Source organism: Amblyraja radiata, chromosome 22, assembly GCF_010909765.2.
Source record: "Amblyraja radiata isolate CabotCenter1 chromosome 22, sAmbRad1.1.pri, whole genome shotgun sequence".
NCBI lineage: Eukaryota > Metazoa > Chordata > Chondrichthyes > Rajiformes > Rajidae > Amblyraja > Amblyraja radiata.
In genome coordinates, this window is record NC_045977.1 from 38,872,375 (window position 1) to 38,890,742 (window position 18,368).

General features: G+C 49.8%; 3 protein-coding genes across 3 annotated transcripts; all 3 read left to right on the top strand.

Moving 5' to 3' along the window:
- The first annotated feature begins 2,284 nt into the window (after positions 1-2,284).
- LOC116985449 (UDP-glucuronosyltransferase 2C1-like) lies at positions 2,285-4,017 on the top strand. The gene has a single exon (XM_033040239.1). The coding sequence runs from the start codon at positions 2,285-2,287 to the stop codon at positions 3,893-3,895; it is 1,611 nt and encodes a 536-aa protein (XP_032896130.1). The 3' UTR covers positions 3,896-4,017.
- A 4,443-nt stretch (positions 4,018-8,460) lies between these two features.
- On the top strand, positions 8,461-10,071 carry LOC116985450 (UDP-glucuronosyltransferase 1-2-like). The gene has a single exon (XM_033040240.1). It carries the CDS (start codon positions 8,461-8,463, stop codon positions 10,069-10,071), a length of 1,611 nt encoding a protein of 536 aa, XP_032896131.1.
- Positions 10,072-13,244: 3,173 nt separating this feature from the next.
- On the top strand, positions 13,245-14,904 carry LOC116985451 (UDP-glucuronosyltransferase 2C1-like). Its single transcript, XM_033040241.1, has one exon. It carries the CDS (start codon positions 13,251-13,253, stop codon positions 14,859-14,861), a length of 1,611 nt encoding a protein of 536 aa, XP_032896132.1. The 5' UTR covers positions 13,245-13,250; the 3' UTR covers positions 14,862-14,904.
- Positions 14,905-18,368: the final 3,464 nt, after the last annotated feature.

An 18,368-nucleotide genomic window follows, 5' to 3' on the forward strand; every position in this document is an offset into this window, starting at 1 on the left:
ACTTAAGAGGGAGTTAGATGTGGCCCTTGTGGCTAAAGGGATCAGGGGGTATGGAGAGAAGGCAGGTACAGGATACTGAGTTGGATGATCAGGGCATATGTCGTGGAAACTTGCAGCAGGTTCATTGTATTTAGTGGGAAAAGCATAAAAAAAGCTGAAGAAAGTGCTGCGAGGTCGATTAAAGTGCAAGAAAGCAAAGTCCCTGCTGAAGTGAGTTAGTTGATTCATGGGGTCCTTCTTCGTGTTCCAGCACATCAGCAGGGATTACTCTACAACACGCTGGCATTAGTGACAATGTTTAATTTACTGTTATAGCTTAGACCCCCCATCCCCCCCACACTCTTTCCCCTCTCTCCCCCCACCCCTCTCCCCCTCCCATCCTACTCTCCCCCTCCCTCCACACTCTTCCCCCTCTCCCTCCTCATTCCCTTACCGTGCACAGTCTCTGTCTATAAGAAGGAACTACAGATGCTGGAAAATCGAAGGTAGACATAAAAAAAACCTGGATAAACTCAGCGGGTGCGGCAGCATCTATGGAGCGAAACTCGGAAGAAGGGATTTCGGCCAAAAACGTTGCCCTTTTCCTTCGGTCCATAGATGCTGCTGCACCCCCCTTCCCGCTCTACCCCACCCCCTTCCCTCTCTTCCCCCTTCCCCTACCCCTCTGTCCCTCTTCCGCCAGTCCCTCTACCCCTCCCTCCCCACTCTTCCACTTCTCTCCCCTTACCCCACCACTCTCCCTCCCTCACCCCTCTCTCTTCCCCTCCCTGTCCCACCCCTTCCCCTACCCCTCTGTCCCTCTTCCACCACTCCCCCGTCCCTCTTCCACCACTCCCGCTACCCCTCCCTCCCTCCTCACTCTTCCACTTCTCTCCTCCCCTCTCCCTCTCCTCACCCCTCTTCCATCCCTCTCTCCCCCAACCCTTCCCTCTCTACCCCACCCCCTTCCCTCTCTCCCCCGCCCCCTTCCGCTCTGTCCCTCTTCCACCACTCCCCCTACCCCTCCCTCTCCAACTTCTCTCCCCTTACCCCACCCCTCTCCCTCCTCCACCCCTGTCTCCCCCTCCCTTCCCCTCTCTCCCCACCCCTTCCCCTACCCCTCTGTCCCTCTTCCACCACTCCCCCGTCTCTCTTCCACCACTCCCGCTACCCCTCTACCCCTCCCTCCCTCCCCACTCTTCCACTTCTCTCCCCCCCTCTCCCTCTCCTCACCCCTCTCCCTCTCCCTCTCCCCCCCACCCCCATCCCTCTCTACCCCACCCCCTTCCCTCTCCCCCCCCACCCCCTTCCCCCTATCCCTCTTCCATCACTCCCCTACCCCTCTCCTCCTCCCACCCCACTCTTCCACTTCTCTCCCCCTTCCCCTCCACTCTCCCTCCCCACTCTTTCCTCTCTCTCCCCCACCCCTCTCCCCCTCCCTCCCTCCTCCCCATCTTCCCCATCCCCCCTCCCCCATCTCTCTCCCCATCTCTCACCCCCTACACTTGCACTTGGTCTAGTAAAACTCTCTTGACATGTCTGTGGAATTCTCTGCCGCAGAGGACGGTGGAGGCAGGTTCTCTGGATGCTTTCAAGAGAGATATAGATAGTGCTCTTAAAGATAGCGGAGTCAGGGGATATGGGGAGAAGGCAGGAACGGGGTACTGATTGGGGATGATCAGCCATGATCACATTGAATGGCGGTGCTGGCTCGAAGGGCAGAATGGCCTACTCCTGCACCTATTGTCTTGATTCTCTTGACATGTGACAAGACATTGTGAGATCAATTGTAAAGCGACCCGTGCAAAACCAAAGCATAATGTTGCTAAAGACTGACACAAAAAAAGCTGGAGTAACTCAGCGGACCAGGCAGTATCTCTGGAAAGAAGGAATATGTGACGTTTCGGGTCAAGACCCTTCTTCAGACTTCTCAACACGAAACGTGTTGCTGAGTCACCCGAAGACCAGAGCCTTCATCACCCACGGTGGGGAGAACGGGCTCTATGAGGCCATGTATCACGGCGTCCCTCTGGTCGGCAACCCGACTGGTACAGTAAATTGCAGCTCAAAAACTGGCCGTTTTCGATGTTTTTAACGGGTGTGAAAGTGCGTGTTTTCCCATTCACTAACATGTACCGGAAGTGACGCTTGTCCCCCAGTTAAATTTTGTGGTCACGTGGGTGCGGAGCTACGCTCCAGTGACCTTTCGTGAAATCACCCTATTCCTACCTTTGGGGTCGAATTACACTTCCTGGTCCTGATACAAAAATTTGTTTCCTGGTTGGGATACAAACTTGGTGGAAGAATGTCAGTGAGATACAGGGCGGCGTCGCTGGCGCTCCTGCTGGGCGCGGCGCTCTTCTCCTCTGCGGGGAATCGCGGCTCAGAAGCGGCCAAGATCCTGGCCGTGCCCGCCGACTGGAGCCACTGGATCATCATGAAGACCCTGCTCCTGGAACTGGTGGCGAGCGGGCACCAGGTGACGGTGCTGAGGAGCAACGACTCGCGGGGGTTGGAAACAACATCCGAGGATTTCACGCTGGAAACTATCCTGGTGCCGGCAGCTCAGGCGTACAGAGCGCGGAACGCGAGCGAAATCCGTGACATTGTCTTCAACTCGCTCTACGTGGAAGATGGCTTCCTCTCCAGCTTCGCCGCCGCCCGCAGCATGTTGAGCTTATTCCTAATCAACAAAGAGGTGACCATCCCGGCCATCCGCGCGTTGTTTGACGACCGCGCACTGTTGCAGCGACTGAAGGGAGCAGGGTTTGACCTGACTTTAGCCGACCCTTACCATGCGGCCGGGGCCATGTTGGCACAGGTACTGGGCACGCCGCTGGTGTTCTATGGCAGGTGGATGATTGCCGGGGATCTCCACTTTAACTTGGCTCCGTCGCCACTTTCCTTCGTGCCCGTGGTAAATTCCCGCTTGTCGGACAGGATGTCGGTGTGGGAGAGGATGAAGAACGTGTTAATTTATGGGATGTCCAGATTCATAAGTTACTTCTACATTTACCCCGCCTATAACGAGCTGTGTCGGCGTTACCTGGACAGCGACATCACGGTGGAAGAACTTAATGCCAAGGCTGACATGGTCCTGATGAAGGTTGACTTTGTCTTTGATTATCCCCGGCCCACCATGCCAAACCTGGTTTACATCGGGGGTGTTCAGTGTAGCGCGGGCCGCCCGCTCTCTGCTGAACTGCAGCGGTTCATGGACGGTTCTGGCGACCAAGGGGTCGTGATCTTCTCATTGGGAAGTGTGGTGAGCATCTACCCACCAGAACTGGCGACTGAATTGGCGGCGGGACTGGCCCGCCTGCCCCAGAGAGTGGTCTGGCGCTTGGTTGGAGACGCGCCATCCACCTTAGGGAATAACACCAAGGTGATGAGTTGGCTTCCTCAAAACGATCTGCTGAGTCACCCGAAGACCAGAGCCTTCATCACCCACGGTGGGGAGAACGGGCTCTATGAGGCCATGTATCACGGCGTCCCTCTGGTCGGCATCCCAGTTTTCGGCGATCAGTACGACAACCTTCTGCGCCTCAAAACGCGAGGGGCGGCGGTCATGTTGGACTTGGCTCATTTAACAAGCGATGTGATCTTCCAGGCGGTGAAGACTGTCATCGAGACCCCTTCCTATGGGGAGAACATGAAGCGAATATCCGCCTTGCACCGGGATGTCCCGCTGGAACCCAAAGCGCTGGCGGTCTTCTGGATTGAATACACCATTAGGCACCGAGGCGCCGCTCATTTGGGAGCCGCGGGCACTGAGCTGCCCTTCTATCAGTACTACCTGCTGGATGTCATCGCCATCCTCGTTGCTGTGTCGACGCTTGCCCTTTATCTGGCGTGTAAATTGCTTAAAGCTTTACTTATCAAAATATCTTCAGGTGGGAAGAGGAAATTGGACTAAATTGAAGAATTAAGGAGTGATGTGCGGTGACAGATGAATTGTTGGCAGCTACGTTTGCACTGCACCAGATTTTGCATTCCAATATAACCACGGATAACAATCTGCATTTTATTCTCAGATGGCTATATAATAATAATAATAATAATAATAATAATAATAATAATAATAATAATAATAATAACAATAATAATAATAATAATAATAATAATAATAATAATAATAATAATAAATACTTTATTGATCCCATCAGGTCAATGTTTCAATGATTCAAAGATGCGTTCTTGTCACATGTACCCAAGTGCAGTGAAATGCTTTATTTTGCATACAAGCCGGTAGAATCATTAAGTAGGCCTCACCTCAGCAGTACAAGTGTCGCCACGTTTTAGCGTCGTCGATTTGCTCTGAAGAAGGGTCTCGACCCGAAACGTCACCCATTCCTTCTCACCAGAGATGCTGCCTGTCCCGCTGAGTGACTCCAGTATTTTGTGCCTATCTTATCCCACTTTGGCATCCTACACACTAAGGGCAGTTGGCAGAAGCTAATTAAAACCAAGATGCCGCATGTCTTTGGAACGTGGTAGGAAACCGGAGCACAGGGAGAAGGTGCAAACTCCATATAGACAGCGCCCAGGGTCAGGATCGAAACCGGGTCTTTGGCGTTGTGAGGCGGGCGGCTCCACTGTTCATCATGTGTGAACATAATGACATGGTGGGTAAACGGAGGAGGTTGGTAGACCCCAACCAAATCCCTGTACATCGGACAATTGTGGCATCAATCAGGGTACTTTGCTAATCCTCACTTTAGATCCAGCCAGCACCTTATTATAACCTCTGCCAGCCAAGCAACCAAAGGCGAGAAGTTCCCTTCTCCTTATTGATACTTATTGATATATTTAAGAGGGAGTTAGATGTGGCCCTTGTGGCTAAAGGTATCAGGGGGTATGGAGAGAGGCAGGTACAGGATACTGAGTTGGATGATCAGCGGTGCAGGCTCGAAGGGCTGAATGACCTACTCCTGCACCTATTTTCTATGTTTCTATGTTTCAAAGGGTACGAGTTTTTTTAATTAATTATTGCATTCCCTATTATCCAATCGTACACGTGTAGATACTGGTTAATACACAAAAGGTGCAGGAGTAACTCAGCGGGCCAGACAGCATCTCCGGAGAACATGGGCAGGCGATGTTGCAGGTCAAGACTCAACCCTGATGAGTTACTCCAGCATTTTGTGTCTCTCCAAGGCTATTGCAGCCACTTTGACGTTGAGGAGTCGTTATAAAGAAAACATGAGTTGTATTTCTGCAATTCCATTCACGGCTTTAGTGAATGTTCTTTAGAACATTCTTTGGAACATGGAAGAGCACAGCACAGGAATAGGTCCTTCAGCCCACAGTATCCAGAACATGGCTTTAGTGACTTCAATCCCATTGGATTTCATTGGAGACCCTCAGACAATCTTTAATTGGGCTTTATCTTGCACTAAATGTTATTCCCTTGGTCATGTATCTGTACACTGTGGATGGCTCGAATGTAAATCATGAGTTGTCTTTCTGCTGACTGGTTAGCACACAACAAAAGCTTTTCACTGTACATCGGTACACGTGACAATGAACTAAACTAAACTAAACGAACCTCCTGCAAACATCACATTACAAACCCACTGACTCACATGGCTATCTGGACTACACGTCTTCCCACCTTGCCCCCTGTAAAGACTCCATCCCCTACTCCCAATTCCTCCGCCTACGCCGCATCTGTTCCCAGGATGAGACATTTCATACCAGGGCATCGGAAATGTCCTCGTTCTTCAGGGAACGGGGATTCCCCTCCGCCACCATAGATGAGGCTCACACCAGGGTCTCATCCATACCCCGTAACACTGCTCTCTCTCCCCATCCCCGCACACGCAACAAGGGCAGAGTCCCTCTGGTCCTCACCTTTCACCCTACCAGCCGGCAAATACAACACATAATCCTCCGCCATTTCCGCCACCTCCAACGTGACCCCACCACTCGCCACATCTTCCCATCTCCCCCCATGTCTGCCTTCCGCAAAGACCGCTCCCTCCGCAACTCCCTCGTCAATTCTTCCCTTCCCTCCCACACAACCCCCTCCCCGGGCACTTTCCGTTGCAACCGCAAGAAATGCAACACCTGTCCCTTCACCTCCCCCCTCGACTCCATTCAAGGTCCCAAGCAGTCGTTCCAGGTGCGACAAATGTTCACCTGTATCTCCTCCAACCTCATCTACTGCATCCGCTGCTGTAGATGTCAGCTGATTTACATTGGTGAGACCAAGCGTAGGTTGGGCGATCGTTTCGCCGAACACCTCCGCTCAGTCCGCAATAACCTACCTGACCTCCCGGTGGCTCAGCACATCAACTCCCCCTCCCATTCCCAATCCGACCTCTCTGTCCTGGGTCTCCTCCATTGCCAGAGTGAGCAACAGCGGAAATTGGAGGAACAGCACCTCATATTCCGTCTGGGGACCTTGCGTCCTTATGGCATTAACATTGAATTCTCCCAATTTGGCTAGCCCTTGCTGTCTCCTCCCCTTCCTTAACCCTCTAGCTGTCTCCTCCCACCATCCCATCCGCCCGCCCTCGGGCTCCTCCTCCGCCTCCCCTTTTCCTTCTTTCTTTCCCCCCCCCCCACCCCCATCAGTCTGAAGAAGGGTTTCGGCCCGAAACGTCGCCTATTTCCTTCGCTCCATAGATGCTGCTGCACCCGCTGAGTTTCCCCAGCAATTTTGTGTACCTTCGATATTCCAGCATCTGCAGTTCCCCTTTGAACACTCCTGCAAACATCGACAGGTTGTGAAGTGGAGATCATCACAGGTTGCAACTGATGCTTCCTTTTCTAAACAGAACATAATTTTACATAATTCCACTTTTGGCAGCAAACTACAAATGTATTCTGTTTAAGCTGCACTTTGATGTGATCACAAGTTGCCTGTTCTTGGCAAATGTTTTAATATTACACAACTCGGAGCAAGTGTAAACTAGAAATCTGAAGTAGGATCGCACCAGAAATCCATTTATCTCTTATCCATGTTCTCCAGATATGCCGTCTGACCCACTGAGTTACTGCAGCCGTCTGTGTACATCTTTGGTATAAACCAGCATCTGCATTTCCTTGCAAGAAAGGGACAAGAATTTATAGAGCCATAGAATATTCCTGCACCTCCCCGTTTGAAACCACCTTAAAAAAAAAAACCCTGTCTCACGGTGGGAGTCGACCCACGAGTGACCCCGAGTTTAAAACAAATTAAACTCGTAATCACGTACAATGAACGTAGCGGGAACGTGGGAACTCTTGGACGCAACTTAGCGACTCGTGGCGCCAACGGCAGGTACCCGTGAAACTTGTTAACTCTTGAAAAGTTTCAAACATGTTTAAAGTTTTCCGCGAGTCAAATTTACTCCTGAAGTTAAAAAAATTGAAACATTTAAACTCGTTGTAAGAACGTAGTGGCCCGCGAGTTTACCGTAGTGACTCGTGAGTAACTCGTGGGTTTGGCCCGAGTGCCAGAGGTGAAATGTTGAAGATTAGTCAGATCTTAATGGAAAATTTTCAGTGAAGGAGCAAAAAGCATTCACCAGGGATCTGAGAAAAGAATGAACCATGCAGTGTGGGGAAAGAATTTGTAAAACAATTCAATTCGCGTGAATTTCACTTATTTTGCTTATGTAGAAACGACAAATGATTTAATCGGCGGTTCTGCGGGAGATGTTCAGTGGTGGCTAGTTGATAAATTTCAATTCAACTTTAATGTCATTGCACAAATACTGAGTATCGGTACAACGAAATGCAGTTTTGCGTCAGTCCGTAGTAGTGCAATATAGAAATTTAAAAAAAAGAGGATACAGAACAATAAAAAAATGCAGAATAATTAAACAATGGGGACGGAGGGACCGGAGGAATCTATCGGCGGGACTCCGAGTTCAGCAATGCGACGGTATGACTAACCAGGAAGTGTAATTCGATCCCAAAGGTAGGAATAGGGTGATTTCACGAAAGGTCACTGGAGCGTAGTTCCCCACCCACGTGACCGCAAAATTTAACTGGGGGACAAGCGTCACTTCCGGTACATGTTAGTGAATGGGAAAACACGCACTTTCACACCCGTTAAAAACATCGAAAACGGCCAGTTTTTGAGCTGCAATTTACTGTACCAGTCGGGGTGACCGTGACGCACAGCTACCTAAATTTACAGTTAAAAAAAAAGATAAATTCAAGAGGGAGCTGAAGGTGCAAAACAGCGGAAGTTGTTAGCGGACATTTGTCGTGGAGATTTAAAGATCCAAAATATCGGGAATTATCGCGTTTGCTCGCTGCATTTCATCAAAAGTAAGGCATTATTGGCTTTGTTATCTTTATTCATTTGTTAGATGAAAAGGAAGTGACGCTTGTCCCCCAGTTAAATTTTGCGATCACGTGGGTGCGGAGCTACGCTCCAGTGACCTTTCGTGAAATCACCCTATTCCTACCTTTGGGGTCGAATTACACTTCCTGGTCCTGATACAAAAATTTGTTTCCTGGTTGGGATACAAACTTGGTGGAAGAATGTCAGTGAGATACAGGGCGGCGTCGCTGGCGCTCCTGCTGGGCGCCGCGCTCTTCTCCTCTGCGGGGAATCGCGTCTCAGAAGCGGCCAAGATCCTGGCCGTGCCCGCCGACTGGAGCCACTGGATCATCATGAAGACTCTGCTCCTGGAACTGGTGGCGAGCGGGCACCAGGTGACGGTGCTGAGGAGCAACGACTCGCGGGGGTTGGAAACAACATCCGAGGATTTCACGCTGGAAACTATCCTGGTGCCGGCAGCTGAGTCGCACAAAGCGCGTAACGCGAGCGAAATCCGTGACATTGTCTTCAACTCGCTCTACGTGGAAGATGGCTTCCTCTCCAGCTTCGCCGCCGCCCGCAGCATGTTGAGCTTATTCCTAATCAACAAAGCGGTGACCATCCCGGCCATCCGCGCGTTGTTTGACGACCGCGCACTGTTGCAGCGACTGAAGGGAGCAGGGTTTGACCTGACTTTAGCCGACCCTTACCATGCGGCCGGGGCCACGTTGGCACAGGTACTGGGCACGCCGCTGGTGTTCTTTGGCAGGTGGATGATCACCGGGGACCTCCACTTTAACTTGGCTCCGTCGCCACTTTCCTTCGTGCCCGTGGTAAATTCCCGCTTGTCGGACAGGATGTCGGTGTGGGAGAGGATGAAGAACGTGTTGATCTATGGGATGTCCAGATTCACAAGTTACTTCTACATTTACCCCGCCTATAACGAGCTGTGTCGGCGTTACCTGGACAGCGACATCACGGTGGAAGAGCTTTATGCCAAGGCTGACATGGTCCTGATGAAGGTTGACTTTGTCTTTGATTATCCCCGGCCCACCATGCCAAACCTGGTTTACATCGGGGGTGTTCAGTGTAGCGCGGGCCGCCCGCTCTCTGCTGAACTGCAGCGGTTCATGGACGGTTCTGGCGACCAAGGGGTCGTGATCTTCTCATTGGGAAGTGTGGTGAGCATCTCTCCACCAGAACTGGCGACTGAATTGGCGGCGGGACTGGCCCGCCTGCCCCAGAGAGTGGTCTGGCGCTTGGTTGGAGACGCGCCATCCACCTTAGGGAATAACACCAAGGTGATGAGTTGGCTTCCTCAAAACGATCTGCTGAGTCACCCGAAGACCAGAGCCTTCATCACCCACGGTGGGGAGAACGGGCTCTATGAGGCCATGTATCACGGCGTCCCTCTGGTCGGCATCCCAGTTTTCGGCGATCAGTACGACAACCTTCTGCGCCTCAAAACGCGAGGAGCGGCGGTCATGTTGGACTTGGCTCATTTAACAAGCGATGTGATCTTCCAGGCGGTGAAGACTGTCATCGAGACCCCTTCCTACGGGGAGAACATGAAGCGAATATCCGCCTTGCACCGGGATGTCCCGCTGGAACCCAAAGCGCTGGCGGTCTTCTGGATTGAATACACCATTAGGCACCGAGGCGCCGCTCACTTGGGAGCCGCGGGCACTGAGCTGCCCTTCTATCAGTACTACCTGCTGGATGTCATCGCCATCCTCGTTGCTGTGTCGACGCTTGCCCTTTATCTGACGTGTAAATTGCTTAAAGCTTTACTCATCAAAATATCTTCAGGTGGGAAGAGGAAATTGGACTAAATTGAAGAATTAAGGAATGATGTGCGGTGACAGATGAATTGTTGGCAGCTACGTTTGCACTGCACCAGATTTTGCATTCCAATATAACCACGGATAACAATCTGAATTTTATTCTCAGATGGCTATATAATAATAATAATAATAATAATAATAATAATAATAATAATAATAACAATAATAATAATAATAATAATAATAATAATAATAATAAATACTTTATTGATCCCCTCAGGTCAATGTTTCAATGATTCAAAGATGCGTTCTTGTCACATGTACCCAAGTGCAGTGAAATGCTTTATTTTGCATACAAGCCGGTAGAATCATTAAGTAGGCCTCACCTCAGCAGTACAAGTGTCGCCACGTTTTAGCGTCGTCGATTTGCTCTGAAGAAGGGTCTCGACCCGAAACGTCACCCATTCCTTCTCACCAGAGATGCTGCCTGTCCCGCTGAGTGACTCCAGTATTTTGTGCCTATCTTATCCCACTTTGGCATCCTACACACTAAGGGCAGTTGGCAGAAGCTAATTAAAACCAAGATGCCGCATGTCTTTGGAACGTGGTAGGAAACCGGAGCACAGGGAGAAGGTGCAAACTCCATATAGACAGCGCCCAGGGTCAGGATCGAAACCGGGTCTTTGGCGTTGTGAGGCGGGCGGCTCCACTGTTCATCATGTGTGAACACAATGACATGGTGGGTAAACGGAGGAGGTTGGTAGACCCCAACCAAATCCCTGTACATCGGACAATTGTGGCATCAATCAGGGTACTTTGCTAATCCTCACTTTAGATCCAGCCAGCACCTTATTATAACCTCTGCCAGCCAAGCACCCAAAGGCGAGAAGTTCCCTTCTCCTTATTGATACTTATTGATACATTGATATATTTAAGAGGGAGTTAGATGTGGCCCTTGTGGCTAAAGGTATCGGGGTATGGAGAGAGGCAGGTACAGGATACTGAGTTGGATGATCAGCGGTGCAGGCTCGAAGGGCTGAATGACCTACTCCTGCACCTATTTTCTATGTTTCTATGTTTCAAAGGGTACGAGTTTTTTAAATTAATTATTGCATTCCCTATTATCCAATCGTACACGTGTAGATGCTGGTTAATACACAAAAGGTGCAGGAGTAACTCAGCGGGCCAGACAGCATCTCCGGAGAACATGGGCAGGCGATGTTGCAGGTCAAGACTCAACCCTGATGAGTTACTCCAGCATTTTGTGTCTCTCCAAGGCTATTGCAGCCACTTTGACGTTGAGGAGTCGTTATAAAGAAAACATGAGTTGTATTTCTGCAATTCCATTCACGGCTTTAGTGAATGTTCTTTAGAACATTCTTTGGAACATGGAAGAGCACAGCACAGGAATAGGTCCTTCAGCCCACAGTATCCAGAACATGGCTTTAGTGACTTCAATCCCATTGGATTTCATTGGAGACCCTCGGACAATCTTTAATTGGGCTTTATCTTGCACTAAATGTTATTCCCTTGGTCATGTATCTGTACACTGTGGATGGCTCGAATGTAAATCATGAGTTGTCTTTCTGCTGACTGGTTAGCACACAACAAAAGCTTTTCACTGTACATCGGTACACGTGACAATAAACTAAACTAAACTAAACGAACCTCCTGCAAACATCGACAGGTTGTGAAGTGGAGATCATCACAGGTTGCAACTGATGCTTCCTTTTCTAAACAGAACATAATTTTACATAATTCCACTTTTGGCAGCAAACTACAAATGTATTCTGTTTAAGCTGCACTTTGATGTGATCACAAGTTGCCTGTTCTTGGCAAATGTTTTAATATTACACAACTCGGAGCAAGTGTAAACTAGAAATCTGAAGTAGGATCGCACCAGAAATCCATTTATCTCTTATCCATGTTCTCCAGATATGCCGTCTGACCCACTGAGTTACTGCAGCCGTCTGTGTACATCTTTGGTATAAACCAGCATCTGCATTTCCTTGCAAGAAAGGGACAAGAATTTATAGCGCCATAGAATATTCCTGCACCTCCCCGTTTGAAACCACCTTAAAAAAAAAACCCTGTCTCCCGGTGGGAGTCGACCCACGAGTGACCCCGAGTTTAAAACAAATTAAACTCGTAATCACGTACAATGAACGTAGCGGGAACGTCGGAACTCTTGGACGCAACTTAGCGACTCGTGGCGCCAACGGCAGGTACCCGTGAAACTTGTTAACTCTTGAAAAATTTCAAACATGTTTAAAGTTTTCCGCGAGTCAAATTTACTCCTGAAGTTAAAAAAATTGAAACATTTAAACTCGTAAGAACGTAGTGGCCCGCGAGTTTACCGTAGTGACTCGTGAGTAACTCGTGGGTTTGGCCCGAGTGCAAGAAGTGAAATGTTGAAGATTAGTCAGATCTTAATGGAAATTTTTCAGTGAAGGAGCAAAAAGCACTCACCGGGGTTCTGAGAAAAGAATGAACCATGCAGTGTGGGGAAAGAATTTGTAAAACAATTCAATTCGCGTGAATTTCACTTATTTTGCTTATGTAGAAACGACAAATGATTTAATCGGCGGTTCAGCGGGAGATGTTCAGTGGTGGCCAGTTGATAACTAACCAGGAAGTGTAATTCGATCCCAAAGGTAGGAATAGGGTGATTTCACGAAAGGTCACTGGAGCGTAGATCCGCACCCACGTGACCGCAAAATTTAACTGGGGGACAAGCGTCACTTCCGGTACATGTTAGTGAATGGGAAAACACGCACTTTCACACCCGTTAAAAACATCGAAAACGGCCAGTTTTTGAGCTGCAATTTACTGTACCAGTCGGGGTGACCATGAGGCACAGCTACCTAAATTTACAGTAAAAAAAAAAGATAAATTCAAGAGGGAGCTGAAGGTGCAAAAACAGCGGAAGTTGTTAGCGGACATTTGTCGTGGAGATTTAAAGATCCAAAATATCGGGAATTATCGCGTTTGCTCGCTGCATTTCATCAAAAGTAAGGCATTATTGGCTTTGTTATCTTTATTCATTTGTTAGATGAAAAGGAAGTGACGCTTGTCCCCCAGTTAAATTTTGCGGTCACGTGGGTGCGGATCTACGCTCCAGTGACCTTTCGTGAAATCACCCTATTCCTACCTTTGGGATCGAATTACACTTCCTGGTCCTGATACAAAAATTTGTTTCCTGGTTGGGATACAAACTTGGTGGAAGAATGTCAGTGAGATACAGGGCGGCGTCGCTGGCGCTCCTGCTGGGCGCCGCGCTCTTCTCCTCTGCGGGGAATCGCGGCTCAGAAGCGGCCAAGATCCTGGCCGTGCCCGCCGACTGGAGCCACTGGATCATCATGAAGACCCTGCTCCTGGAACTGGTGGCGAGCGGGCACCAGGTGACGGTGCTGAGGAGCAACGACTCGCGGGGGTTGGAAACAACATCCGAGGATTTCACGCTGGAAACTATCCTGGTGCCGGCAGCTGAGTCGCACAAAGCGCGTAACGCGAGCGAAATCCGTGACATTGTCTTCAACTCGCTCTACGTGGAAGATGGCTTCCTCTCCAGCTTCGCCGCCGCCCGCAGCATGTTGAGCTTATTCCTAATCAACAAAGAGGTGACCGTCCCGGCCATCCGCGCGTTGTTTGACGACCGCGCACTGTTGCAGCGACTGAAGGGAGCAGGGTTTGACCTGACTTTAGCCGACCCTTACCATGCGGCCGGGGCCATGTTGGCACAGGTACTGGGCACGCCGCTGGTGTTCTATGGCAGGTGGATGATTGCCGGGGATCTCCACTTTAACTTGGCTCCGTCGCCACTTTCCTTCGTGCCCGTGGTAAATTCCCGCTTGTCGGACAGGATGTCGGTGTGGGAGAGGATGAAGAACGTGTTAATTTATGGGATGTCCAGATTCACAAGTTACTTCTACATTTACCCCGCCTATAACGAGCTGTGTCGGCGTTACCTGGACAGCGACATCACGGTGGAAGAACTTTATGCCAAGGCTGACATGGTCCTGATGAAGGTTGACTTTGTCTTTGATTATCCCCGGCCCACAATGCCAAACCTGGTTTACATCGGGGGTGTTCAGTGTAGCGCGGGCCGCCCGCTCTCTGCTGAACTGCAGCGGTTCATGGACGGTTCTGGCGACCAAGGGGTCGTGATCTTCTCATTGGGAAGTGTGGTGAGCATCTACCCACCAGAACTGGCGACTGAATTGGCGGCGGGACTGGCCCGCCTGCCCCAGAGAGTGGTCTGGCGCTTGGTTGGAGACGCGCCATCCACCTTAGGGAATAACACCAAGGTGATGAGTTGGCTTCCTCAAAACGATCTGCTGAGTCACCCGAAGACCAGAGCCTTCATCACCCACGGTGGGGAGAACGGGCTCTATGAGGCCATGTATCACGGCGTCCCTCTGGTCGGCATCCCAGTTTTCGGCGATCAGTACGACAACCTTCTGCGCCTCAAAACGCGAGGGGCGGCGGTCATGTTGGACTTGGCTCATTTAACAAGCGATGTGATCTTCCAGGCGGTGAAGACTGTCATCGAGACCCCTTCCTACGGGGAGAACATGAAGCGAATATCCGCCTTGCACCGGGACGTCCCGCTGGAACCCAAAGCGCTGGCGGTCTTCTGGATTGAATACACCATTAGGCACCGAGGCGCCGCTCACTTGGGAGCCGCGGGCACTGAGCTGCCCTTCTATCAGTACTACCTGCTGGATGTCATCGCCATCCTCGTTGCTGTGTCGACGCTTGCCCTTTATCTGGCGTGTAAATTGCTTAAAGCTTTACTTATCAAAATATCTTCAGGTGGGAAGAGGAAATTGGACTAAATTGAAGAATTAAGGAGTGATGTGCGGTGACAGATGAATTGTTCGCAGCTACGTTTGCACTGCACCAGATTTTGCATTCCAATATAACCACGAATAACAATCTGCATTTTATTCTCAGATGGCTATATAATAATAATAATAATAATAATAATAATAATAATAATAATAATAATAATAATAATAATAATTATAATAATAACAATAATAACAATAATAATAATAAATACTTTATTGATCCCCTCAGGTCAATGTTTCAATGATTCAAAGATGCGTTCTTGTCACATGTACCCAAGTGCAGTGAAATGCTTTATTTTGCATACAAGCCGGTAGAATCATTAAGTAGGCCTCACCTCAGCAGTACAAGTGTCGCCACGCCACAATGACATGCTCTGAAGAAGGGTCTCGACCCGAAACGTCACCCATTCCTTCTCACCAGAGATGCTGCCTGTCCCGCTGAGTGACTCCAGTATTTTGTGCCTATCTTATCCCACTTTGGCATCCTACACACTAAGGGCAGTTGGCAGAAGCTAATTAAAACCAAGATGCCGCATGTCTTTGGAACGTGGTAGGAAACCGGAGCACAGGGAGAACGTACAAACTCCATATAGACAGCGCCCAGGGTCAGGATCGAAACCGGGTCTTTGGCGTTGTGAGGCGGGCGGCTCCACTGTTCATCATGTGTGAACACAATGACATGGTGGGTAAACGGAGGAGGTTGGTAGACCCCAACCAAATCCCTGTACATCGGTCAATTGTGGCATCAATCAGGGTACTTTGCTAATCCTCACTTTAGATCCAGCCAGCACATTATTATAACCTCTGCCAGCCAAGCACCCAAAGGCGAGAAGTTCCCTTCTCCTTATTGATACTTATTGATATATTTAAGAGGGAGTTAGATGTGGCCCTTGTGGCTAAAGGTATCAGGGGGTATGGAGAGAGGCAGGTACAGGATACTGAGTTGGATGATCAGCGGTGCAGGCTCGAAGGGCTGAATGACCTACTCCTGCACCTATTTTCTATGTTTCTATGTTTCAAAGGGTACGAGTTTTTTTAATTCATTATTGCATTCCCCATTATCCAATCGTACACGTGTAGATGCTGGTTAATACACAAAAGGACACAAGGTGCAGGAGTAACTCAGCGGGCCAGACAGCATCTCCGGAGAACATGGGCAGGCGATGTTGCAGGTCAAGACTCAACCCTGATGAGTTACTCCAGCATTTTGTGTCTCTCCAAGGCTATTGCAGCCACTTTGACGTTGAGGAGTCGTTATAAAGAAAACATGAGTTGTATTTCTGCAATTCCATTCACGGCTTTAGTGAATGTTCTTTAGAACATTCTTTGGAACATGGAAGAGCACAGCACAGGAATACAAAATTGCTGGAGGAACTCAGCGGGTGCAGCAGCATCTATGGAGCGAAGGAAATAGGCGACGTTTCGGGCCGAAACCCTTCTTCAGACTGATGGGGGGTGGGGAAAGAAAGAAGGAAAAAGGGAGGAGGAGGAGCCCGAGGGCGGGCGGAGGGGAGGGTGGGAGGAGACAGCTAGAGGGTGAAGGAAGGGGAGGGGACAGCACAGGCTAGCCAAATTGGGGGAATTCAATGTTGATGCCATAAGGGCGCAAGGACCCCAGACGGAATATGAGGTGCTGTTCCTCCAATTTCCGCTGTTGCTCACTCTGGCAATGGAGGAGACCCAGGACAGAGAGGTCGGATTGGGAATGGGAGGGGGAGTTGAAGTGCTGAGCCACCGGGAGGTCAGGTAGGTTAAGGCGGACTGAGCGGAGGTGTTCGGCGAAACGGTCGCCCAACCTACGCTTGGTCTCACCGATGTAAATTAGCTGACATCTAGAGCAGCGGATGCAGTAGATGAGGTTGGAGGAGATACAGGTGAACCTTTGTCGCACCTGGAACGACTGCTTGGGACCTTGAATGGAGTCGAGGGGGGAGGTGAAGGGACAGGTGTTGCATTTCTTGCGGTTGCAACGGAAAGTGCCCGGGGAGGGGGTGGTGCGGGAGGGAAGGGAAGAATTGACGAGGGAGTTGCGGAGGGAGCGGTCTTTGCGGAAGGCAGACATGGGGGGAGATGGGAAGATGTGGCGAGTGGTGGGGTCACGTTGGAGGTGGCGGAAATGGCGGAGGATTATGTGTTGTATTTGCCGGCTGGTGGGGTGAAAGGTGAGGACCAGAGGGACTCTGCCCTTGTTGCGTGTGCGGGGATGGGGAGAGAGAGCAGTGTTACGGGGTATGGATGAGACCCTGGTGTGAGCCTCATCTATGGTGGCGGAGGGGAATCCCCGTTCCCTGAAGAACGAGGACATTTCCGATGCCCTGGTATGAAATGTCTCATCCTGGGAACAGATGCGGCGTAGGCGGAGGAATTGGGAGTAGGGGATGGAGTCTTTACAGGGGGCAGGGTGGGAAGACGTGTAGTCCAGATAGCCATGTGAGTCAGTGGGTTTGTAATGTATGTCGGTCAGGAGTCTGTCCCCTGCGATGGAGATGGTGAGGTCAAGGAATGGTAGGGAAGTGTCGGAAATCGTCCAGGTGTATTGGAGTACCGGATGGAAGTTGGTGGTGAAGTGGATGAAGTCAGTCAGTTGTGTGTGGGTGCAGGAGGTGGCACCAAAGCAGTCGTCAATGCAGTTCCCTTTTGAACACAGCACAGGAATAGGTCCTTCAGCCCACAGTATCCAGAACATGGCTTTAGTGACTTCAATCCCATTGGATTTCATTGGAGACCCTCAGACAATCTTTAATTGGGCTTTATCTTGCACTAAATGTTATTCCCTTGGTCATGTATCTGTACACTGTGGATGGCTCGAATGTAAATCATGAGTTGTCTTTCTGCTGACTGGTTAGCACACAACAAAAGCTTTTCACTGTACATCGGTACACATGACAATAAACTAAACGAAACTAAACGAACCTCCTGCAAACATCGACAGGTTGTGAAGTGGAGATCATCACAGGTTGCAACTGATGCTTCCTTTTCTAAACAGAACATAATTTTACATAATTCCACTTTTGGCAGCTCTACCTCCACCTACCACATAATTCTTCTTATATGCTCTGACCTTCTCCTATTTGGCATGTGCTTAGTATGTGACCAAAGATCTTATAGCGGAGCTCTCCGCTACAAGATCTTTGTGTGTGACGACACATGCTCCCCCCCCCCCCCCCCTCTTTGGTGCAGGAGGCGCGCGCAGCATCTGAACGCTCAGCGATTATTCGAATTCTTCACTAACCGTCATTCTGACTTTGCTTGTGAAGAGAAAAGTCCTGAATTGCATTTGTCTGATGCAGGAAGATTGTTGCTGATGTTGGGGAAGTCCAGGACAAGCGGGTCACAGTTTAAGGATAAAGGGGAAATCCTTTAGTACTGAGATGAGGAAAACATTTTTCACACAGATAGTGGTGAGTCTCTGGAACTCTCTGCCGCTGAAGGTAGTTGAGGCCAGTTCATTGTTTATATTTAAGAGGGAGTTAGATGTGGCCCTTGAGACTA